Source organism: Lobosporangium transversale (assembly GCF_002105155.1).
Source record: "Lobosporangium transversale strain NRRL 3116 chromosome Unknown BCR41scaffold_65, whole genome shotgun sequence".
Taxonomy (NCBI): domain Eukaryota; kingdom Fungi; phylum Mortierellomycota; class Mortierellomycetes; order Mortierellales; family Mortierellaceae; genus Lobosporangium; species Lobosporangium transversale.
Genome location: NW_019029043.1, coordinates 176,457 through 198,604, shown reverse-complemented (window position 1 = coordinate 198,604; position 22,148 = coordinate 176,457). Strand labels below are relative to the sequence as shown.

At 43.7% G+C, this 22,148-nt stretch overlaps 5 protein-coding genes across 5 annotated transcripts; 4 read left to right on the top strand and 1 right to left on the bottom strand.

Annotated features, from left to right (window-relative positions):
• Positions 1 to 928: 928 nt before the first annotated feature.
• On the bottom strand, positions 929 to 9,881 carry BCR41DRAFT_426364 (hypothetical protein; the record flags this gene model as incomplete). The annotated part of the gene is made up of 5 exons (XM_022030723.1): positions 929 to 6,811; positions 6,942 to 7,265; positions 7,390 to 7,490; positions 7,622 to 8,065; positions 9,698 to 9,881. The coding sequence occupies 5 exons, from the start codon at positions 9,879 to 9,881 to the stop codon at positions 1,142 to 1,144; spliced, it is 6,723 nt and encodes a 2,240-aa protein (XP_021876029.1). The 3' UTR covers positions 929 to 1,141.
• Positions 9,882 to 11,391: 1,510 nt separating this feature from the next.
• BCR41DRAFT_426363 (EXS family-domain-containing protein) lies at positions 11,392 to 13,632 on the top strand (the record flags this gene model as incomplete). Its single annotated transcript, XM_022030722.1, has 4 exons — positions 11,392 to 12,248; positions 12,357 to 12,551; positions 12,693 to 12,902; positions 12,987 to 13,632. Exons 1-4 carry the CDS (start codon positions 11,719 to 11,721, stop codon positions 13,630 to 13,632), a joined length of 1,581 nt encoding a protein of 526 aa, XP_021876028.1. The 5' UTR covers positions 11,392 to 11,718.
• Positions 13,633 to 14,952: 1,320 nt separating this feature from the next.
• BCR41DRAFT_426362 (Mechanosensitive ion channel-domain-containing protein) lies at positions 14,953 to 17,264 on the top strand. The gene is made up of 5 exons (XM_022030721.1): positions 14,953 to 15,095; positions 15,296 to 15,432; positions 15,587 to 15,983; positions 16,128 to 16,298; positions 16,415 to 17,264. Exons 1-5 carry the CDS (start codon positions 15,045 to 15,047, stop codon positions 17,243 to 17,245), a joined length of 1,587 nt encoding a protein of 528 aa, XP_021876027.1. The 5' UTR covers positions 14,953 to 15,044; the 3' UTR covers positions 17,246 to 17,264.
• An 83-nt stretch (positions 17,265 to 17,347) lies between these two features.
• Positions 17,348 to 19,063, top strand: BCR41DRAFT_390363 (hypothetical protein). Its single transcript, XM_022028214.1, has 2 exons — positions 17,348 to 17,647; positions 17,840 to 19,063. Exons 1-2 carry the CDS (start codon positions 17,428 to 17,430, stop codon positions 19,054 to 19,056), a joined length of 1,437 nt encoding a protein of 478 aa, XP_021876026.1. The 5' UTR covers positions 17,348 to 17,427; the 3' UTR covers positions 19,057 to 19,063.
• A 498-nt stretch (positions 19,064 to 19,561) lies between these two features.
• Positions 19,562 to 21,947, top strand: BCR41DRAFT_426360 (squalene epoxidase-domain-containing protein). Its single transcript, XM_022030720.1, has 6 exons — positions 19,562 to 19,644; positions 19,765 to 19,897; positions 20,194 to 20,458; positions 20,565 to 20,792; positions 20,910 to 21,433; positions 21,556 to 21,947. The coding sequence occupies exons 1-6, from the start codon at positions 19,633 to 19,635 to the stop codon at positions 21,828 to 21,830; spliced, it is 1,437 nt and encodes a 478-aa protein (XP_021876025.1). The 5' UTR covers positions 19,562 to 19,632; the 3' UTR covers positions 21,831 to 21,947.
• The last annotated feature ends 201 nt before the right edge of the window (positions 21,948 to 22,148 follow it).

Below are 22,148 nucleotides of genomic sequence, written 5' to 3'. Positions count from 1 at the left end.
TACTGCTGTTATGCAATGAATGACTGTTGCTGCAAGCGCAAACTCTGTCCTCCCTTCAATCGTTTGAATAGTTTTGTGCAAATTTACGTAGTCGCTAAAAAAGTTGAACAGAATAAACTTTAATTCTGGGTGTAGGAAGAAGCTCTTTAAACAGTTTCGCCTTGTTGTTGTAACAAAGAGGACTGTTGGTTTACATAGGATGGCGAGGAAAACAGAGTTAAAAAGACCAGACATGTTCACGTCGGGAATCCCCCAGTGGGTGCGAGTGAGAAGAGGAAGGAGCCTGCTTTTTAGGCTGAGGTGTCTAGTAACTACAGAGGAAAAAAAAAAAGAGGGACAACCTTGTTGAGTCGTGAGGACTGTTAGGTTATATATAATATGGCCTCAGTTGATCTACAATAGTTGTAGTCGCCAATGAACCCTTGGGACATTGAGGTCTTTTCTTGGAGAAAATCACCAAAGGCCCGTTTCGTATTTTTACGACATTTAAAATTCCGTGTGTGGTTGTCAACATCTTAACAGACCCATTGTCTTGTCAAAAGGCAACTAAAATTTTCCCTACTACGGTTCTCCACCCAGAACGAAGTATCCCAGTCCAACTTGACGCCTTTGTCGACTCGGAGTTCCCCTTGGATGATCTCTGCCTGGTTCCTTGCAGTTCCACAAGCACCAGTTCCTTTGTTCTCTCGAATCATGAAGTAGCTTGATGTTCAAGGAGTAATTATCCACGAAGACGTAAAAAGAAAATCTTTAAGGGAGTTGCTCGGCAAGAGCATTGACAAGGTGACCTTGGATCTTTGGTATTTGGACAAGCAACAACAGTTTATTTTATTTTATTTTACTTTCATGACGTCTTTGTTTTTTTGCCTCTCAACACAGCTGCGATGATTGAAATGAACAAAATAGATTTTTAAAAGTTATACTTGTACTCGACTTTAATCAGTAAAGTCAGCCTATTTTATTGTTATACATGTATATATATACTGTTATTATTTACTGACGATGGAAAAGAAAAGGTACAGATGAAATACGAAAATGAATATATGGTAAAATGATTAGAAAAACAAACTATACACTAATGAAGCGATAAGAAAAAGAGAAGAAACTAAACAATCTATCATCAGCTTATGTCTTCTGTTTCTTAGTTGGACTTGGCAAGGACCAATGCCAACAAAGCCATGCGCACATAGAGTCCATATCTCATCTGACGGAAGTATGCGGCACGTTGATCAAAGTCAACCTCAGGCTCAATCTCCGTCACACGCGGCAATGGGTGCATCACCACCATCTGCGTCTTGGCCTTGGACATCATCTTGTTGTTGATGATGTATGCACTCTTGACACTCTCATATTCCGCCAGATCTGCGAATCGCTCCTTTTGCACTCGCGTCACATAAACCACATCCGAAACCCCAATGACCTCATTCAGGTCCGTGTATTCGTAGTAGACAACTCCTGCCTTCAGCAACTCGGTCTTGACCTCCTCAGGCATCTGGAGCGACGCTGGTGAGACAAAGTTCAATGTCACAGAGTAGTACGCCAGCAACTTGACCAACGAGTGGACCGTACGACCGTTCTTGAGATCTCCCACCAATGTGATCGTCAAACCATTGACTGTTCCCAATTCCTCACGGATCGTATACACGTCCAAGAAGGCCTGAGTAGGATGCTCACCCACACCATCACCTGCATTAATCACCGGTACCTTTGAGTACTTGGCTGCTACTGCTGCACTGCCTGGCTCGGGGTGGCGGAGCACAACCAGATCACCATAGCATGCCAATGTACGCACAGTGTCCGCAAGAGTCTCTCCCTTGACTACCGAGGACGATGTTCCATCCACGTTGACAACCGTACCACCAAGACGGTTCATAGCAGCTGAGAACGAGCATGAGGTACGAGTCGAAGGCTCATAGAACATTGAGCACATCACCTTGCCGTGGAGCAAGTCAATCGATCCGTAACGCTCCACTTGAGTGCGCATCTCATGAGCCAAGCTGAACAGAGTGTGGAGCTCGTTGCGGTCAAACTGCTTGGAGGAAAGAATGTGCCGATGAGAGAATGGTGAGTTGTTCAATATCCGTCCAATCGACGAAGGTAACGACTCTTTGGCAATAAGAGCAGGCGTCAAAACCGTATGTGTTGCTGCTGCGATATCAGCGGCAGAGCCCTGGATGCTGCCGCGCCGACCACTGTCGCTTGGACGCATCTTCGGAGTCGGAGGGACTGAAAGCTCAACTGAAGGTCCGAGACGAGGCGAATGCATGGTTGTCTGAGTTGAGGTTGGGATAGTGATCTTCTCCACAGGCTTGGCAGCGCTGACAACCGTCGTCTGGGTCAAGCTCGACAAATCCTGGCCCTCTGCTCCTGTGGTGTACCATGCCCCATCCAAGTATGCAGTCTCTCCATGGAGGACCACGCGATGGACTGTGCCAGTCAACGACTTGCCTGCGAAAGGTCCTTCCTGAGTAGAGGGAACACACACACGGTCAGTCTCAATCTCAACATACGAATCCTTCTGCTCAGGGAGTGAGAAGATCTTGCGAGGGTTGGTGTACAGCTTGGCAATAACATCCTGCATGGTCAAGCGGCCCTTGTTGACTGCATCGATCAACAGAGGGAGGGTCTCAGCAATACCAGTGGATGCAACAGCAGAGCCCTTCTCGGTTGCAAGGCGGTAAGGCAACGAACCAACCGTGAAGCAGTCAAAGACATCGAGACTGGCCCAGAAAGCATCCTGCTCAACCTTAGTTGGCAACAGCTTCGAGCTGACCTCCTCCTGTGTCAAGAACAAGGAGTAGACCTCAATGTCGCATGTCACCTGAAGACCCTTGTCCTTGCTCATTGCAATCAAGGCCATGTCATCACGGCTCGACACTCCTGTGATGTGAACCGAGCGGTTGTGGAGGCTGGCTAGGAGCAAGATCGAGGCCAGATCTGTACCCTTGGCATCGGTCACTACAGGGCTGTTGACAGGCCATGTGCTAAAGTACTTGGCTGCTTCTGAAACATTGGCCATCGCACGGCCTGCAATAGGTGAGAATGGAATGAACAAAGCTGCAGTCTCCTTGAGGCGGTTGTTGACATTGTCGACATTGGCGTTCATCGACAAGTAGTAGTCGCAGTGAGCATGGTTGCGAGTGTTGGTCAATGCAATCGCTAAGCTAGCGCTGTCCTCCACACCCTTGGGAGATCCTGTTGCCATGGCTCCAACAATCGTGAATCCAGATGCAATCGATGACTTGGACACATTCTCAAAGTCCTTGCTGGCCGCAGTCGAGATGCCAGGAACAAGAGCCTGGATGTTGATCAAACCAGGCAGCGTCATCGTGCGGTTGCTAGATTTATAATCCACAGTCTCAATCTCAATCTCCTTGTGTCGTGCAAGAGCCTCAATAAACAGCTTGGCGCACTTGACATTTGTGATCAGAGGAATCGAAAAGTCAACAGCCATACGACGAGTACGGTAACCCTTTGAGACATAGCTGGCTGGACGGCGGTAGCGGTTCTTGGAGGGCAAATTGATGTACAGGTCAATCAAGTTGTTGGCCAAGTGCTGGTTGAGTGAGTACTCGGACTTTTGTTGATTGTCTCCTCCTTCCTCAAGTGTCTCCAAGTACTTGACAGGCACATCGTGCTCGTTCATGAAGTCAGCCGTACCAGCGGTGGCAAACAAGTTGTAGCCGAGTGAGCGCAGACGCTTGACAGCTGGGAGCATCTCTTGTTTCTCCTTGAACGAACCAATTGACAAAAGAATGTTCTTCTTGGGCAGTGTGAAGCCAGTCGAGACCATAGCCTTGATGTACGCCTCGTACTTGTCCTTGCCAAAGCATGCAACCTCTCCGGTCGAGGCCATCTCCACTCCAAGAACAGGATCGGCTCCTGACAGGCGCGAGAACGAGAACTGAGGGACCTTGATGCCGACATAGCCAGTCTTGGGAATAGGTGTCTCGGGATAGGGTTCAACAGGGAAGCCCAACATGGCATTGGTCGCCATCTCGATCAGATCAACCTCCATCACCTTGGACACAAATGGCATCGAGCGTGATGCACGCAAGTTGCACTCAATAACCTTGATCTCGTTGTCCTTGGCAATGAACTGGATGTTGAAGCACCCAGTGACATCCAAGGCCTGTCCAATCTTGGCTGTAGCTGCCTCGATCTTACGGATCGTCTCGGGGTCCAAATCCTGAGGTGGAAGAATCAGAGTAGCATCTCCAGAGTGCACACCAGCATTCTCGACGTGCTCAGAGATCACATGCATCACCATCTTTCCGTTGACAGCAATCGCATCCATCTCAATCTCCTTGGCATCCTCAATGTACTTGGAGATCACCACAGGGTGCTCGCGTGAGACAGCTGTGGCCTGGCCCAAGTAGTTGGCCAAGTCATCAGGAGAGTAGACCACGTTCATGGCTGCTCCCGACAACACATATGATGGACGCACCAAGACTGGGTATCCAACCTTGTTACAGAAGTCTCCAGCTTCTGTCAACGAAGTCAACTCCTTCCACAGAGGCTGATCCACATTGATCTGGTCCAACATACGCGAGAACTTGTACCGATTCTCAGCATTGTCAATCATCTCAGGCGACGTTCCCAGGATCTTGACGTTCTGACGGTGCAATGGCAGAGCAATGTTGTTGGGAGTCTGACCACCCATAGTGATCACTACACCGGACGATGACTCGATCTCATAGATGTCAAGAATGCGCTCCAGATTGATGTTCTCAAAGTACAGGCGATCAGCCTCATCATAGTCTGTTGAGACTGTCTCAGGATTGTAGTTGACCATGACAGTCTTGACACCACGGCTGCGAAGAGTGCGGATAGCTCGGACAGCGCACCAGTCAAACTCGACAGATGAACCAATGCGGTACACTCCTGATCCCAACACCATCACACCCTTGTCCTCGAATGCAATGTCGTGCTCAACAGCATTGTAGGTCATGTACAGATAGTTGGTGAAGGCTGGGAACTCGGCTGCAACTGTATCGATCTGCTTGACAAATGGTGTCACTCCTGCATCTGTGCGCAGGCGGCGGACAGAGAGCTCGTTGCTAGAGATGGCTGTGGCAATCTGACGATCCGAGAAGCCGAGCTGCTTGGCTGAGCGGAGCAAGTTGATAGGCAGGTCTGTAGCACCATAGTTGCCGAGTGTCTTCTCGAGCTTAACAATGTTCTCCAGCTTGTTCAAGAACCACTTGTCAATCTTGGTCAGCTCCCAGATACGATCTACGGAATAACCCTTCTGGAGTGCATTCGCAATCGCAAACACACGCTGGTCGCTGGGGTTGGTCAACTCATCATCAATCACATCATACGACTGCTTGGGTGCGAAACCGACCAAGGAAGGATCAATTGCTCGGATAGCCTTCTGAATCGTCTCCTCAAAGGTACGACCAATGGCCATGACTTCTCCCACAGACTTCATCGACGATGACAGACTCTTTGAGACACGATCAAACTTGTTCAGATCCCAGCGAGGCATCTTGACAACAACATAGTCGAGCGAGGGCTCGAAGCAGGCGCATGTCACCTTGGTCACAGAGTTGGAAATCTCGTTCAAGGGGATGTTGAGACCAAGCTTGGCAGCGACAAATGCCAAGGGGTAACCAGTGGCCTTACTAGCAAGAGCCGACGAACGCGACAGACGAGCATTGACCTCAATAATGCAGTACTCCTTTGAGAAGGGATTGAGTGCATACTGGATGTTACACTCTCCGACCACTCCCAAGTGACGGATGACATTGACGGCTGTGGTGCGAAGCATATTGTAGTCCTCATCCGAAAGAGTCTGCGAGGGTGCAACAACGATCGAGTCTCCGGTGTGAATGCCCAGAGGGTCAAAGTTCTCCATGTTACAGACAGTGATACAGTTGTCACGGCAATCACGCACGACCTCGTATTCGATCTCCTTCCAGCCCTTCATCGACCGCTCAATCAGCACCTGAGGCGATGTGGCAAAGGCCTTGGATGTTAGCTCTGCCAATTCTTGATCATTGTTAGCAAATCCAGAACCAAGTCCTCCGAGAGCATAGGCAGCACGGCAAATGACGGGATAACCAATCTGGTTGGCTGCTGCAAGAGCCTCCTGCACAGTGACAGCTGTCTGAGCCTGGGCAATCTTCTCGCCAATCGACAACATGCGCTGAGCAAACACTTCACGATCCTCAGTGGCGATGATGGTATCGATAGGTGTACCCAGAACACGGACACCGAGACCTGCAAACTCGTCCTTCATCTTGATGCCCACAGACAAGGCTGTTTGACCTCCAAAGGTGACATAAATACCATCAGGCTTCTCACGGAGGATGACCTTGCGCACAAACTCGGGAGTGACAGGCAAGAAGTAGACCTTGTCTGCAAGACCCTTCGAGGTCTGGATAGTGGCAATGTTGGGGTTGATCAAGACCGTGTAGATGCCTTCTTCCTTCAAGGCCTTAATGGCCTGTGAACCAGAATAATCAAACTCTCCAGCCTGACCGATTGACAGACCACCAGATCCAAGAACAAGGACTTTGCGGACATTGACCCGAGGGTTGAGCGCTGCTGCCTCCTCCTTGGTGCCGCCAGGCATGGTGATGGGCTTCAACACACCTGTCTTTCTAAAGTCGACCACAGAGCTGATGAATACATCAAACAAGAACTCGGTATCACGAGGACCAGGAGTGGACTCGGGATGGAACTGGACAGAGAAGATCGGCAGAGTCTTGTGCATGATACCCTCATTAGAACCGTCGTTGGCGTTGATAAACAACTCTATGAAGGAGTCGGGAAGTGAGCTGGCATCGACAGCATAACCATGGTTCTAATTGTGTGTGCAAACATACGAAAGGATATTTGTAAGTTACTGGGACTCTATCCGAAGTCATATTGCATCTTCTTTTTCTTTTCTTTTTCTTCTTTATGCCAAAACAACACCGAGCTCTTTGCTTTACCTGTGAAGAAATGTAGCAACGTCCAGTTACCATGTTTGTGCAAGGGATGTTGTGACCACGGTTACCAAACTTCATCTTCTTGGTGGAAGCTCCAGAAGCAAGGGCCAAGAGCTGATGACCCAAGCAAATACCAAAGATAGGGGTGCGAGCAATCTGGACAGCCTTGGTCAAATTGGCGATGGTGGTAGTATTCATGATTGGGTCTCCAGGACCGTTGGAGATGAAAAGACCATCATAGTCTGTATCAGCATTGAAATCATAGTCGTAGGGAACCACCTTGACCTCTACACCACGAGTCACAAAGCAGCGGAGTTGGTTGTATTTCTGTTTTTGAAGAAAGAAAAAAAAAAAAAAAAAAAAAAAAAAGATAAACAGCATCAGAGGTTAGATATTGGTCTAGTCTAGTTGACATCATATTCCGAGAAACCACAATCCCTGCTGCTCATACCATTCCGACATCGACAGTAACGATGCGAAGAGGCTTTCCGTTAGGTCCCAAGAGAGCGGTCGAAGACTCGGGTGCGTAGATCTTTGGCTCCTTGAGAGAGACTATTGATCACTCAGAGGAAAGTATAATAGGGTTCAGTGAATTTAGTGAGAATGTATCAAGTAGATCAGTTGGTCCATCAATCAATGGATGATAGCGAGGGATGCAAAGAGAAACTATAAAGAAAGCATACCTTCAGCAACCAGGTTGCGAGAATTAGGGTCAACCCAGTCAATATTCTGGTACTCCTTCATCCATTCAGCTTCGGCAGGGACGATAGTGGGACCGACAACAGCAGTGGGGAACAGGATTTTTCCGAGCATGGCACCCTGGGAACGGATCTTCTTGGTCAAGGCCCTGGTGTCGATTCCATAGATGGCAGGGATGTTGTTCTCCTTGAGCCAATCACCAAGCGAGGATGCAGCAAGGTAGTGGGAAAAGTCTTGGGAATACTGACCGATGATTAGACCAGCAACGTGGATCTCGTTCGACTCAAAGTACTTTGGCAAGTCCTTGAGAAGAGGATCCATGGTCTCACGTGAGGGCACACCATAGTTTCCAACCAAGGGGAAGGTCAAGACAAGGATCTGACCTCTGTATGAGGGATCGGTTACGGACTCGGGGTATCCGACCATACCTAGATGCAAGCAATGCAACAAAAAGTCGAGAACATGGAAAGGTGAGAGACTGTGATATGGAGGGAGATAAAGTGAAGATGGCAGAGTCTTGTGCATGATACCCTCATTTAGAACCGTCGTTGGCGTTGATAAACAAACTCTATGAGGAGTCGGGAAGTGAGCTGGCATCGACAGCATAACATGGTTTCTAATTGTGTGTGCCAAAACGAAAGGATATTTGTAAGTTACTGGACTCTATCCGAAGTCATATTGCATCTTTCTTTTTCTTTTCTTTTTCTTCTTTATCCAAAAACAACACCGAGCTCTTTGCTTTTTACCTGGTGAAAGAATGTAGCAACGTCCAGTTACCATGTTTGTGCAAGGGATGTTGTGACCACGGTTACCAAACTTCATCTTCTTGGTGGAAGCTCCAGAAGCAAGGGCCAAGAGCTGATGACCCAAGCAAATACCAAAGATAGGGGTGCGAGCAATCTGGACAGCCTTGGTCAAATTGGCGATGGTGGTAGTATTCATGATTGGGTCTCCAGGACCGTTGGAGATGAAAAGACCATCATAGTCTGTATCAGCATTGAAATCATAGTCGTAGGGAACCACCTTGACCTCTACACCACGAGTCACAAAGCAGCGGAGTTGGTTGTATTTCTGTTTTTGAAGAAAGAAAAAAAAAAAAAAAAAAAAAAAAAAGATAAACAGCATCAGAGGTTAGATATTGGTCTAGTCTAGTTGACATCATATTCCGAGAAACCACAATCCCTGCTGCTCATACCATTCCGACATCGACAGTAACGATGCGAAGAGGCTTTCCGTTAGGTCCCAAGAGAGCGGTCGAAGACTCGGGTGCGTAGATCTTTGGCTCCTTGAGAGAGACTATTGATCACTCAGAGGAAAGTATAATAGGGTTCAGTGAATTTAGTGAGAATGTATCAAGTAGATCAGTTGGTCCATCAATCAATGGATGATAGCGAGGGATGCAAAGAGAAACTATAAAGAAAGCATACCTTCAGCAATCAGGTTGCGAGAATTAGGGTCAACCCAGTCAATATTCTGGTACTCCTTCATCCATTCAGCTTCGGCAGGGACGATAGTGGGACCGACAACAGCAGTGGGGAACAGGATTTTTCCGAGCATGGCACCCTGGGAACGGATCTTCTTGGTCAAGGCCCTGGTGTCGATTCCATAGATGGCAGGGATGTTGTTCTCCTTGAGCCAATCACCAAGCGAGGATGCAGCAAGGTAGTGGGAAAAGTCTTGGGAATACTGACCGATGATTAGACCAGCAACGTGGATCTCGTTCGACTCAAAGTACTTTGGCAAGTCCTTGAGAAGAGGATCCATGGTCTCACGTGAGGGCACACCATAGTTTCCAACCAAGGGGAAGGTCAAGACAAGGATCTGACCTCTGTATGAGGGATCGGTTACGGACTCGGGGTATCCGACCATACCTAGATGCAAGCAATGCAACAAAAAGTCGAGAACATGGAAAGGTGAGAGACTGTGATATGGAGGGAGATAAAGTGAACACGCGATCTGTGCGCGGCTTGTTACCCCACAATGATGGAGAAGGGTTGGGATATTCACACGAATGGGGCAAACTGTCGAAGCTCAAATGCAAAATGCAATGGATCCCATACCTGTCTGGAAGACACACTCGCCGGCAATGCTCTTGGTCTCAGCACCAAAGGAGATACCCTGATAAGAGGTGCCATCTCGAAAGACCAACGTAGCGATAGTGGCATTGGGTTGCTCGCAAGGGGCGCCAGTAACAGGAGGATGAGGAAGAGGGTTAACAGCCTCGGCATGGACTTGGGAAGGCATTTTTACTGGTCTTTATATATTTATGAGTAAGGGATATAAGGTGGATGATGAAGTGAAATGATATGAATGCAAAAAAAAAAAATGCAATAGAATTAATACACAAATGAAAATGAAAGTATGCAAAAAAAAAAAAAAAAAAAAAAAAAAAAGGTGAATGAGATTCGAGCGAAAGAATGACTGAATGAAGAATGCAAATAATAAATAAAAAACTGATTCGCTCGTCTCGAAGTGTGAAGGAGGTTGTCGAGTGAAAGGGTACAGAATAAAAAAAAAAACAAAACAAAAAAAAAAAAGAGAGAAAGAAAGAAAAAGATCTCTCAACACAATGAGGCTTCTTTTTAAAGGAGAAGGTGAGGAAGACGCTTCGCCGGATACAAGCCACATGCCTTCTAGCCTTTAGTTCGTATTAAACGAATTTTTTAGATTGCTGACAGACAAAAGACACTACTCAAGGTGACACATAGTCAAATCTTTGAAGATAAACTCTCCATCTCCTTCTTTCACTAGCGACTTTTTATTACGCACATCCGCTTTTTTTTTAAAGCAGCTAGGCTAGCATTTGCATGCATAGTCGATTCGCTAAATCGTAAGTCATATCCTTATCCTCTTCTCTTTCTTATCCTCAGAAGTATACAATTGTAACTCCACATTACACACACGACTTTTTTTTTGTTGTTGTTGTTGTTGTGTTTTGAGATGATGGGACTGCGAACCTTGTAATCCAAATTCTGGGGTTTCTTGAGGTGGCCCCCTCGCTTCCTGCATATTCGTATAATTGATTACCTGTGCGTCCACGACCCACACGACCAAAAATCAATGAGACTGTTTCACTACTCCAAATCTTTTTTTCCTGGATGAGCATTAGAAAAAAAAGCCTAACCAGCTATGCTGCCGTACAAGCTTGATCTGACAGCATTGGCTGAGTAGATAAGATAACAAAGGCTGTTGCCACCATCGTATCTTATTGTATGTGGTTGACCATTTGGAAAACAACTCAACATTCTATTCATGTTTAGTATCAAATACTCATTTTAATGATGAGCGTCCTTATTATCAGGATCACAACTTACGAGCCAGTTATATACCCTTCAATAAATGGTACTCGGGTTAGATGGTATTTCTTTTAGAGAGTAAAAGAAGAATTAGGATTTTGGACACATCTTCTGATCACCCGTCCTTTGAAGGACAATGGTGTAGCACGCATGGAAGCGAACTTGTTCAATGCTTCTTTTACATTCGGATCCCCAAACTTTCTAAATAGCTAATGTAGCAAAATCTAGATGTATTCACTCTTGTATCACTAGATCCAAGAATGAAGGATTTGTTTCCCAGTTGACGCGAGTATAATCAGATATAATCAGAGGGCTCAAAATAGAAATATCTTTAATGGCATGCCACGATGCGTGTGTAACATCAGTTTGGGCGTTAGATCCCCGGATTGGACCAGATCAACCTCTTTCGCATGTGCTGTGGCTTTTGGGCGCCTTTGCTTTGTCCTTTCCTTTGTGCCCTTCAACACTTGGAATGAAGTATTTCTTCATTCTCTTCATCTCATCTCCATCAAACTTAAACTGAAGAATATTCTTTACTCTTTACTTATTCTTGCATCTCTTCATTTATTCATTTATTTACATCGTATTTATTCATCATTTTATATTCTGTCCGGTACTTCATCTTTTCTCATCTGCCTTCTTTTGTTCTTCATCTTTCACGACTTTTTTCATTATATAACCTGATACCCCTCTTAGCCATCTTTAGTGTTATTATTATCGTCCCTTTTGAACAAGATAGAGTCTAGTAAACAGACAATCGAAATACATCTAGCCAATTGGTCACAATGGACATTGGCAATATCTTTGAGGAGTGGGACTTCTCAGGAACAGTACCACTCCCATACAGAGTCCTGTTGATGGGCTGCATTGGCATTTTTGCTTGGGCGAGCAACCTCCATATCCTTTCGTATTTGCGAGTTGATGTCTCCAATCTCTTGTTCTCTAGCCCACCCCTTTCAGGAGTTTATACAAACCATCCGAGGCATTCCCGAGGAGACAAAGTCGTCAATAAATCAACAGCTCTTTCAGCCCTCTACCGATCCATCTATACCCTCGGAGTGGCCTTTCTCTTTATGGTCCTGGTCAACATGTGGATGTACAAATGGGTTGTGGCTGGATCATCTAATTCTGGAAACAACAGAAACAAAGGAGGCAACACAAATTCATCAGCAGGAGTCATTAGAGGAGGCATGGGACTACCCGATAATACACGTGCAGGAATTATAGTCCCTATCATTGGATATCTGACAATTCTAGCCATGATCTTCCTCCCATTTAACATACTTTTCAAAAAGGAACGCTATCGATTCTTAAGGTATTTCGCACTACTAGCTTGAAATCAACATTATTTGATTATATAGATCGGTCTTGGATCATAGCTCAATGGTTGTTACTTATTCTCTTGTGGCTCATTCTTTCATAGATCGATGAATAAGGCTTTATTTTCTGGATTCAAATCAGAGGTGTTATTCGCAGATGTGATCCTCGCTGATATCTTGACGTCATTTGCTCGAGTCTTTGGCGATTTGGCAGTGGCGCTGTGCCTAATGTTTCTAGACCGAACCGGGACGAATGCGGACGCATGCTATAGCAGTATCCTGGTTCCTATCATGACAAGGTACGAGTGCTAACGTTATTGGTTGTTTAGCAGCAGCATCTACAGCTCAATGCAGGAACATATCTTTTCTAATGTTTCGTGTTTTTTTTTTTTTCTCTTTCTTGATTTGGGCGGTGCACATTCGATATTCATTCAATACAGCATTCCATACTTTATTCGTCTTCGTCAGTGCCTTTCAGAGTATATTGAGTCAAATTACACCGTTGAAAGGCATCTTATGAATGCACTTAAGTACGCATCAGCTTTTCCAGTCATCATTGTTTCATCCATGCAGAAAGCGTCAAAAGCAGCATCACTAAAAGGCGTACAGTATGAAGGATATTTCACAGATAACTCACTCTTTCGTTTATGGTAAGTCTTTTATATATATATATAAAGTACGTTATCAGCACAATATGCACGATATTAACCCTGATATTTCATAATTCATATTAGGCTCTTTTTTGTGGCTCTTAATTCCTTTTATTCATTCTATTGGGATATTTATCATGATTGGAACCTAATCCAAGTCTTGCCACCGGGATCGGGATCCAATAGCGTCAATTCTCGCATTAGCACAGGACCTTTGTCTCCGGGAACACCCAAAATTGGATCTATGAACGACATGTTAAGCCAGGCAAGTGGAGGCAACAGTGGCAGTATGAACCTTTTGGGTTCACCATCTAGCAACGGTAATGTCAATGGAAGCAACCATGGTAATAATCGCACCAGCAAATGGTACTATCGGCTAGAGATGCGACCTTACTTGCATTATGAAGAACGATCCTTTTATATCATGGCGATGGTATTGGACTTTTTGCTCCGAACCACATGGATGCTGAAGTTGGTATCGAATATTCAGATTGAAGAGTATGAGGGTGGCGTGTTCACGATGGAGTGTCTTGAGGTTTTGAGACGGTGGATCTGGGTCTTGTTCCGATTTGAGGCTGAAATGGTTAAACGTGCTGGATATTCGGACGCTATGTCTCCTACTCACTCTATAACTGGATTGACAGGTGGAAGTCCTGTAGGTGATGCTGATAACAACATTGAGGGTAGTGATGAGATCCTGATGGAAGATATAGGATCATGGCAGAAGTAGTTTCTTTTTTTATTTTTTTTTTTATTTTTTTTTTTTTTAATGTTTTTTATGGAGAGTCTTAAATAGAAGTAAAATGTCATAAAAGTCCCCATAATTCATTTCAAAGAATTACTGAAATGCCAGTCACAAAAAAGAAGCAAAAATCCTTTTAAGGCCAGAGTTTTTGTGGACTGATTAATCTTTGTGTTGACACGAGTTGAGAGCTAGTTAGCAATCCTCCGGGTAGGAATGGACGTTTTTCTTTCGAAGATCACTTCGACTGAAAAAAGACTACCAGACACCAACTCTGCTTCTTTGTGAGCAGATCGTGTTAAGGCATCCGTCATTGCTTTGCTGGAGACAGCGCATTGACATCTTAACCTACTTTTTTTTTCTTTTTTTCTCCTAATCTTGCAAACATCCAAGAGGAAGCTTCCTTGATTACTTGAACAGGCTCCTCTCTTGCCGTCATGGTTGCATATTTGTTTGTTGAGCCAAAGGACAAGTGAGATGAATTTAATTCTTTTTAATCCGTTATTTTCCATTAAATGGCGTCGCCGACCTTCTTCCTTCTACTCTTTTCACATCGCATACAGCCAACGTCAACAAGGATAGCTGCTAGGAAGAACCTTCGGGCATTTCGCCCCATCAGCCTGTATGGTTCATCAACTCCATTGTCAGATATCGAATATGTCGAGGCTCGACATAGGGCAGACCCCCAGAGATTGGATGACCTGTATCAGGAAATTTTGTAGTGAGCCTTTTAACCTGGGTTTTTTCTTCCTTGGCATGCAATAGACGGTTGTTTTCTGTTAGTAGAAAGCACAGAGAACTAGACCTGATCTGTCCATGAGTTGATGAAAGCTAAATGGGCAAATCTGCCCGTTTTACGGTTCAAGGGATAAACCAAGTGATTAAGCCAAAAGAAGTACCAAGATCTTGGTCTTTGAAGTGCAGGGATATGCTAAAAGCATTGTTCAAGGAGCACAGGGTAGTCAATAGCATGTGGTAATGTTCAGATGTTTATACAGTTACGAATGGAGCCCGGGCAGTCGCCATAGATGATAGAACCCCTTTTTTTTCCTCCTCCATTGTAGTACGGCATGTTCCATGTGCTGTTTGGATACAATTCCCTGTTTCCTGACATCCATCATGTGTCCAATAATAAATAAAAAAATAGGAGTATGGAGATACGACCTTCAAAGTGGATGATTGGCTGTCTATCAAGAGAAAGGGACGTGCACTTGGGGACATGACTCTCTCCCCAGTCTGCGCCCATAGGGATAGTTTTTTACGATGGAATTTGTTCAATGTTTCTTTGATTCAATGCCTCTTCTTCTCCTCTTCTTTCTCTCTCTTCCTCTCTTTCTTGCATACCACCTTCCTGCGACTCTTTTCCCCTCCCAATTACTGCCAGAGCACTGAAAGAAGCCATGAATACAAATACGACATCGGTGCCATCTGTCCCAACGACAAAGCCCATTGTAAATAAAACTTCAATAATGACAATAATAATAAAAATAAGACCACATCGTTGATTTTTTTTTTTTTTTCTGTTAACGGATCTTCTTTGAAATTTAAAAAAATTACATATCATCCTCCTCTATTTATCCGGAATAACATCTCAACAGTCTTTGTATTTTTTTCCTTTATTCTTCATCCTTTATCTCCGTTGGATCGTCAGGCGACAGTGACAGCAGTATTCATCATCCTCGGTGTTGCTGTTGGGGCTATAATTCTTCACATTATCCTTACATTTTTCTTCAAGAGGCTCGCCAAAAGGACAATATGGCAATTCGATGATGACCTTGTCAAACATTGGTAAAAAAAAAAAAAAAAAAAAAAAAAAAAAGGAACTGTTGCTTTGCTGCCTATTTATTAGTTTTATTCTATTTTATTTTATTTTATTTTTTTTCTTAACAGATCCATTTACTTGTCTTTTTTTTTTTTTTTTTTTTTTTTTTTTTTTCTATAGTAAAAAACCAACGTTTGTGATGTTTCCGACCATTGGGCTCCTAATAACGGTTCAACTTGTGACTTTGCCTGTGGGAGTTTATGGTGCTTTTAATCATGCGCTCATTATTATCCTATTGTTTGCGATCTCATACTTTGTCGTCATGCTGATCAAGTGTGCATCCATGGCAGTGAGCAGGAGTAATGATCATTTGAAGGAATCGGATCCCAAGAGGGCGCGGGAGGTCGAAACTCAGATAGTGGTCATGACCAGGATAGTTCAAGGGATGGTCTGGTTGGTGGGAATGTCTGGTATTGCAATGACATTCCCCAATGCATGGCAAGTGGGTGTTTCGCTTTTAGCCAGCGCCAGTGTCTCGGCTATACTCTTGGGCTTTGCAGCCAAACCATCCATTGAGGTATTTGAAGGAGCATGAGAGGATTGTACAAAAAAGAAAAAAAGAAAAGAAAAGACCCGCTCTCAAGTCTTTAAGCTTACTTTTTTACTTATTTATTTATTTATTATAATTTAAATTTCTTTTATATTTTGGAGAAACATTTAGAATGCATTGGCTTCTTTAACGATTGCATTAACGCAGCCATTCCTGATAGAGGATCAAGTTCAGGTCAATGGGGAGATTGGACATATTGAGGAGATCCAGTCACAATATGTGATTGTCAGGACATTGGATGAACGTCGTCTTGTCGTTCCTTTGACTTGGTTTCTGGGCAACGTATGATATGATGATATGAAGTGTCAAAAAAAAAAAAAAAAAATTGAGATCCAGGGGTTCTTTTTTATTTTTCCCTTCCGTCTGACATTCTGATGTCACTTTTCTTGTTCATTTAGATATTCCAAAACTGGTCCAGGAACTCGCCTAGACAGATAGCACAGTGTAAAGTGTTTGTTGACTACACATTTCCAGTCCCCCGAGTACGACAGGCTTTCCTCAAATTTGCTCGCACACATCCACTTTATGATCAACGACATGCTGCATTACTAGTCACGGGTTGTACAGAGACCACGATCGAATTAACCTGTCAGATCAGTGTAGCCAATGCAATGGAAGTGGTGCAAGTGACCTCGGATGTTCGTGAAGCCATGGTTGAATTCATCTCGAATGCACAGAAGCAGCAAGTGTTTTCAGAAGGATCCAATACCGGATCAAATCCAGTAGGGGGAGGAGGAGGAAGTAGTATTAAAGGCCGCAGTGGGGGAATTGGACTTGCGCATACTTTAGAAACCATTGGTCTTTTAGGAGGCGGTGGAAGTGAACAACAAAACAATCGACCCGATTCACCACCACTACCACCACTACCACCATTGACAAAGGAAGACGAAAAGATGGGAGATGGTAGTAAAGCGTATCAATGCGCTAGCATCAAGGCTAGATTAGCTGCTTTGCAAAAGGATCCATCCAAGACCACAGCATCAACAACAACTGCAGCAGATGCATGTACAACAACTACACCAGTAGACACAACAGGAATGACGACCGCACGACAGGCTGCACCGGATCATATCCAAGTAAACGTTGAGGACCTAACGTTCAATAGTAATAGCAATGGCTTGACAAGACGAAGTGTACGAGAGGTAGAAAAAGTAGAAAAGGATAACGAGAAAGCAGCCATGCCTCCAGAGACCAAAGCATCAGAAAAATACCAGCTGAGCGAACCCTAATAAAATTGATCAATTACGCACGTGATAATTGTTTTGCCACTATTTTTTTTTTTTTTTTTTTTTTTTTGCATGTTTTTGAAAGGAGTTTCATTCAGTGATTCAGACAAGCATTCATTTGCAGGACAACAACTCAAAGGATTTTATTTTTTATTATTATTAATTTTTTTTTTTGCTTGGTAATCATGACAGAGGAAGCACAGCAAAAGATTCGTGGATTGGTTGACATGGCCATGAGCTATGTAATAGAACCAATGCGGCTTTCTGTGCCTGCCGTCCCAGAGACCCTGGACGGCTTAGTGGAGCAGTTAAAATCGAACTTGGTTCTTGATGAAAAAACTGATTCCCCATCCTCTACTCAAGACGAGGAGCCTTGGGATGGTGAAGCATTTGGTGTACGCCTTGGTAATGTGTTTATTACTACTATTATTGTTGTTTTTATCACTTTTATTTTCAATAATTAAAAGTTGTTGATACAAAGCACTAATATAAAAAAACTAAAATAATTCCTTTTTATTTTTTACTGTCTCTCTCTCTCTCTCTCTCTCTCTCTCTCTCTCTCTCTCTCTCTCTCTCTCTGTAAATAATTACATATAGCAAACCTCGGAAAACTTCTTGCAAATGATGTGACCAAGGCGACTCTTGCTTGCAAACCTCCTGCAGAGAGTAAGGCAGTGATAAAGATGGTGGAGGCTCTTGGGGAGACATGTTTTCGTTTAGCAGGATTTGTGGAATCAATCCCGGTCAAGGTTGCAGGACAGACTTATAAAAACGAAATTCAGATCCTTGCTAATAACATCTTTTTGGCGACTGCAGGATTGATGAATGAGTTTTTGGAGGTCAAGAATGAGAAACTGTTACAGATACAACAACAGAACATGGCTTTCGATCTAAAAACAGGAGGAAACGTAAAAGGAACAGGGGCAGGAGCAGGAGCAGGAACAGGAACAGGAGTGGGAATGGAAAAAAGTGTCAGTGCAACCGCGGCAGCAGCGGCCGTGGCAGCAGCAGAAACAGCAATAGCATCATTGTCCTCAGAAGGCTTAGCAGATAAATCATCTTTTGTAAAAGAAGATGGCTATTTGGTCAAGACTGGGATTGTATGGGAAGCATGTCAGATCTTTGAAAAAGCGAGCCGTTCGAATCGTCAGGCTGTGGCAAAGAAATGGGGGGATATGATGTCAACGATGGAGGATGCAATTGCTGAGGTTCAGGAAATGATTGACACGAATGATGACAAGAAGGATAGTAATGATGAAGATGATGAAGATGATGATGAAGATGATGAAGATGGCAACGATAGTGGTGATGAAAGTGACGACAGTTGGGGTGAGGATGAAAAGATGACGGAGGAGGAGAAACAACTGAGCACTCGGGCTAATGCTATGTTAAAGTTGACAAGACTTTTGTTCAAGAAGCTGCAGCAACGGTGTCTTGATGTGGAGCCATCTCGTACTATCGATACATCAGCATCTTTATCAAACGCGTCACCGTCTTTATTAGGAACGGATCCTACAACAGCTGGATCAACAGTAACTTTGAAACAATCGGATTTGGCGTTGATGTGGGATCAATTGTATGATCGAGCTGGAGGTATTGTTGCCCTCACGGACGAGATTGCGACATCGTTGTATAGTCCTCAGGATCAGGGATCGATCATTGAGCAATTGAAGGAGCTGAGTCGCAAGAATCAAGATTGTATTCTTATGGGTAGGCTGTTTGTTCGTGGACAAGCTGAACATGAGAGATGGCTTGACATGTGTGTGGCTCAATTCAAGAAGATTCTTGATACGGTTGTTCAACAACAGACATGAAGACATGAAATAAAAAAAAAATAAAAAAAGAATAGAAATTAGGTGGTGTGACAATGGGTTGCACAGTTATACACTGTCTAAACTTTTGTGCTGTGTCCATGTACTTAGGCTTCTGAACGACGCTTTATTTTTTTATTCATTGTCCGAGAGTATCTGTCAAAAGAAAAAAAAAAAAAAAAAAAAAAAAATAGCGTGTTGGTGGCACTGGCGACTGTTTGACATATGAAAGTCGGACTCGAATAGTGTCAGTTTTCTTGAAGAGGGATACTTCGACAACATGGACACAACATGAGGACAAAAGGTGGCCTGATTTTTTTTTGTCCGTCTGCACCGTGACTGTGCGAGTCGACCTTTTTTGAATCGCAGTAAAAACACATTCAGAGAACTCGGTCAAGAAAGTATCTTTTTTCTTTCTTTTTTCCTTTGCTTAATTCTGAATTCATTCCTCATTCCTCATCCCTCATTCTCGTTCTCATTCCACTACTTCTTCTTCTCTCGCTCTTTCTTTCAGCTCTGTTATTTCTGTTATATCATCCTTCCTTATTCTTTTCTCTTTCTGTTTCATATTAATTACACATGCCTGGAAACGTAAGGCAAAAACTCGACTACAGCTTTGTGTTTAGTGTTGCCATGAAAGAAAGAAAAAGAAAGCTCATGGTCTCCTTCAACTCGATTTAATTTAATTCAAATCAACTGATTACCATCTAGGCTTTAGCTCCCTCGCTGGCAAGTGTGCCTGAAAATGGATCCAAGTTCGATATCATTGTTGTCGGTGCAGGAGTACTAGGATCTGCGTTTGCAACTACTTTTGCAAAACAGAATAAGCAGATTCTCTTAATCGGTAGGTCAAGTTCTTGAATGAGGATCCATTTTGTGTTATACATTAAGAATAAACAATCTATTTTTTTGCTCGGACCTCTGCCATGCCGAAGCTGTGTGCTTTGATCTGTTTGGGCAAACAAAGAATGGCCTGATTTGGGATTAAAGGGACCTGAAATAAAAAAAAATAAAAAAAAAAACTTTTCGCCCATTCACGTTTCTTTAAACGGTCATGCAATTAAGATTAGGCTTATCATTTTACAAAGAACTCCTATTTAATGATTTATTTTTACTATTATTTTATTTTGTCTTGAATAGAAAGAGACCTGAGCGAACCAGATCGTATTGTTGGAGAACTATTGCAACCTGGTGGATACAAAGCATTGAAGGAATTAGGCCTGGCTGATTGTTTGGAGGGCATTGATGCCATTCCCACATATGGATATGGAGTCATTCGTGGATCAGAACATGTACACATCCCCTATCTCATCGATCCCGAGACCGGAAAGCAGGACCAAGGAAGATCCTTCCATCACGGTCGATTTATTCAGAAGCTGCGAATAGCTGCGTCGCAGACACCAAAGTATGACACTTGAATTGATTTTCATCAGGATCCTTCAGCCTGGCTTAGAATATGAATATGTAAACTGTAATACTAATTATATCACTCACTTTTTGTATTTTGCTAGTGTTACTATCGTGGAGGCAACTGCGAACGAGATGATTTACGATGATGATGGTGTTCGTGTCCTTGGAGTAACATGCACACCCAAGAAGGATGCTTCCGTAGAATCGACAACGCCAACAGTTACTGCACAGTACTTTGCGTCATTGACAGTAATTGCCGATGGATGCTTCTCAAAATTCCGCAAGCAGTTCATCCAGAAACCTGTCTCCACCACCTCACACTTTGTTGGGTAGGTAGCAAAGCAACAACAACAAAAAAAAAAAAAAAAAAAAAAAATAGTTAAGCAATCATGGGAAGGATGCTTAAAACTGACCTTTTTAATTTTTATTATTATTTTAACTTGCAGCTTTGTTATGAAGGATGTCCAACTTCCATTCCCAAACCATGGCCATGTTCTTCTTGCGTCCCCTTCACCTATCCTTATGTATCAGATCTCAGCCAGGGACACCCGCATCTTGGTGGACATTCCTGGGAAGCTACCCTCTGCTAGCTCGGGCGCATTACGCTCATACCTCGAGACGGTAGTCAGGCCACAACTTCCCGAAAGTGTACAGAAAGCATTCATGACAGCATTAGAGACCGAACGATTGAGATCGATGCCAAACAGTTTCTTACCACCATCGACTAGCTCAGAGTTGGGAGTCATTCTTTTGGGAGATGCTATGAACATGCGTCATCCGCTTACGGGAGGTGGTATGACTGTGGCGTTGAATGATGTGGTGTATTTAAGAGATATGCTCAGGGGAGATGTGACAAAGGATCAAGAAGAGACCATGGTCCAAATGGAATTATTTTTCTGGAAGAGGAAAGAGCTCAGTGGTGTGATCAACGTCCTCGCTCAGGCCTTGTATGCACTCTTTTCTGGTGCAGGTAAGAAAGATCTTGCAAAAAAAAAAAAAAAAAAAAAAAAGTGAATTAACTTCTTATGTATCCTGATCTAACTCTATTTTTTTTTTTTTTTTTTTTTTTTTTTTTCTTCATAATTTGATCAGATGAGAACCTGATTGTTCTTCGTGATGGATGCTTCAGTTACTTCAAGATGGGAGGCGAATGCATTGCAGGCCCAGTTGGGTTGTTGTCGGGTATCACACGTCGTCGTATGGTATTGGTATATCACTTTTATGCCGTAGCACTTCACTCGATCTGGCTGATGTTCCACAAAGCCACCTGGGCAGAGGTTCCAGCTACGTTCTTTAGAGCATTTAGTGTGATGTGGACTGCCTGTGTGGTATTGTTGCCAGTGATGTGGAGCGAATGCAAAGCATAGAAACGGTTTAGAACTTTTGAAGGTTGTTGATGGTGGCTGTGGCTGTGGCTGTGGCTGTGGTTGTGGTCATGGCTATGGACGTTATTTTTTCTTTTACTCTTATCATATTTACACCTGTAATTTATAAATAATACATTAAAAAAAAAAAAAAAAAAAAAAAAAAAAAAAAAGATGGCTGCCTACGTTGTACAAGTTAAATAAACATAACTGTTGGATGGAGGGGATGTCCGTGGAACGTTTGATTGCTCCTCTACATGACATGGCTAAAAATGAGAGCGGGTGAAGGAAAAGTTACAAAAGGATGACAGATGAAAAGGG

What these genes read in the sequence shown, in the direction of transcription:
- BCR41DRAFT_426360 (XM_022030720.1), top strand. An exon ending in GCTGCGTCGCAGACACCAAA is followed by an intron (nt 20,459 to 20,564) that starts GTATGACACTTG and finishes GTATTTTGCTAG; the next exon opens with TGTTACTATCGTGGAGGCAA. An exon ending in TGCACTCTTTTCTGGTGCAG is followed by an intron (nt 21,434 to 21,555) that starts GTAAGAAAGATC and finishes TAATTTGATCAG; the next exon opens with ATGAGAACCTGATTGTTCTT.
- BCR41DRAFT_390363 (XM_022028214.1), top strand. Translation starts at nt 17,428, where the DNA reads ATGACAGAGGAAGCACAGCAAAAGATTCGTGGATTGGTTGACATGGCC. An exon ending in AGCATTTGGTGTACGCCTTG is followed by an intron (nt 17,648 to 17,839) that starts GTAATGTGTTTA and finishes AATTACATATAG; the next exon opens with CAAACCTCGGAAAACTTCTT.
- BCR41DRAFT_426362 (XM_022030721.1), top strand. Translation starts at nt 15,045, where the DNA reads ATGAATACAAATACGACATCGGTGCCATCTGTCCCAACGACAAAGCCC. An exon ending in GATGACCTTGTCAAACATTG is followed by an intron (nt 15,433 to 15,586) that starts GTAAAAAAAAAA and finishes TTTTTTCTATAG; the next exon opens with TAAAAAACCAACGTTTGTGA. An exon ending in CAGCCAAACCATCCATTGAG is followed by an intron (nt 15,984 to 16,127) that starts GTATTTGAAGGA and finishes AGAAACATTTAG; the next exon opens with AATGCATTGGCTTCTTTAAC.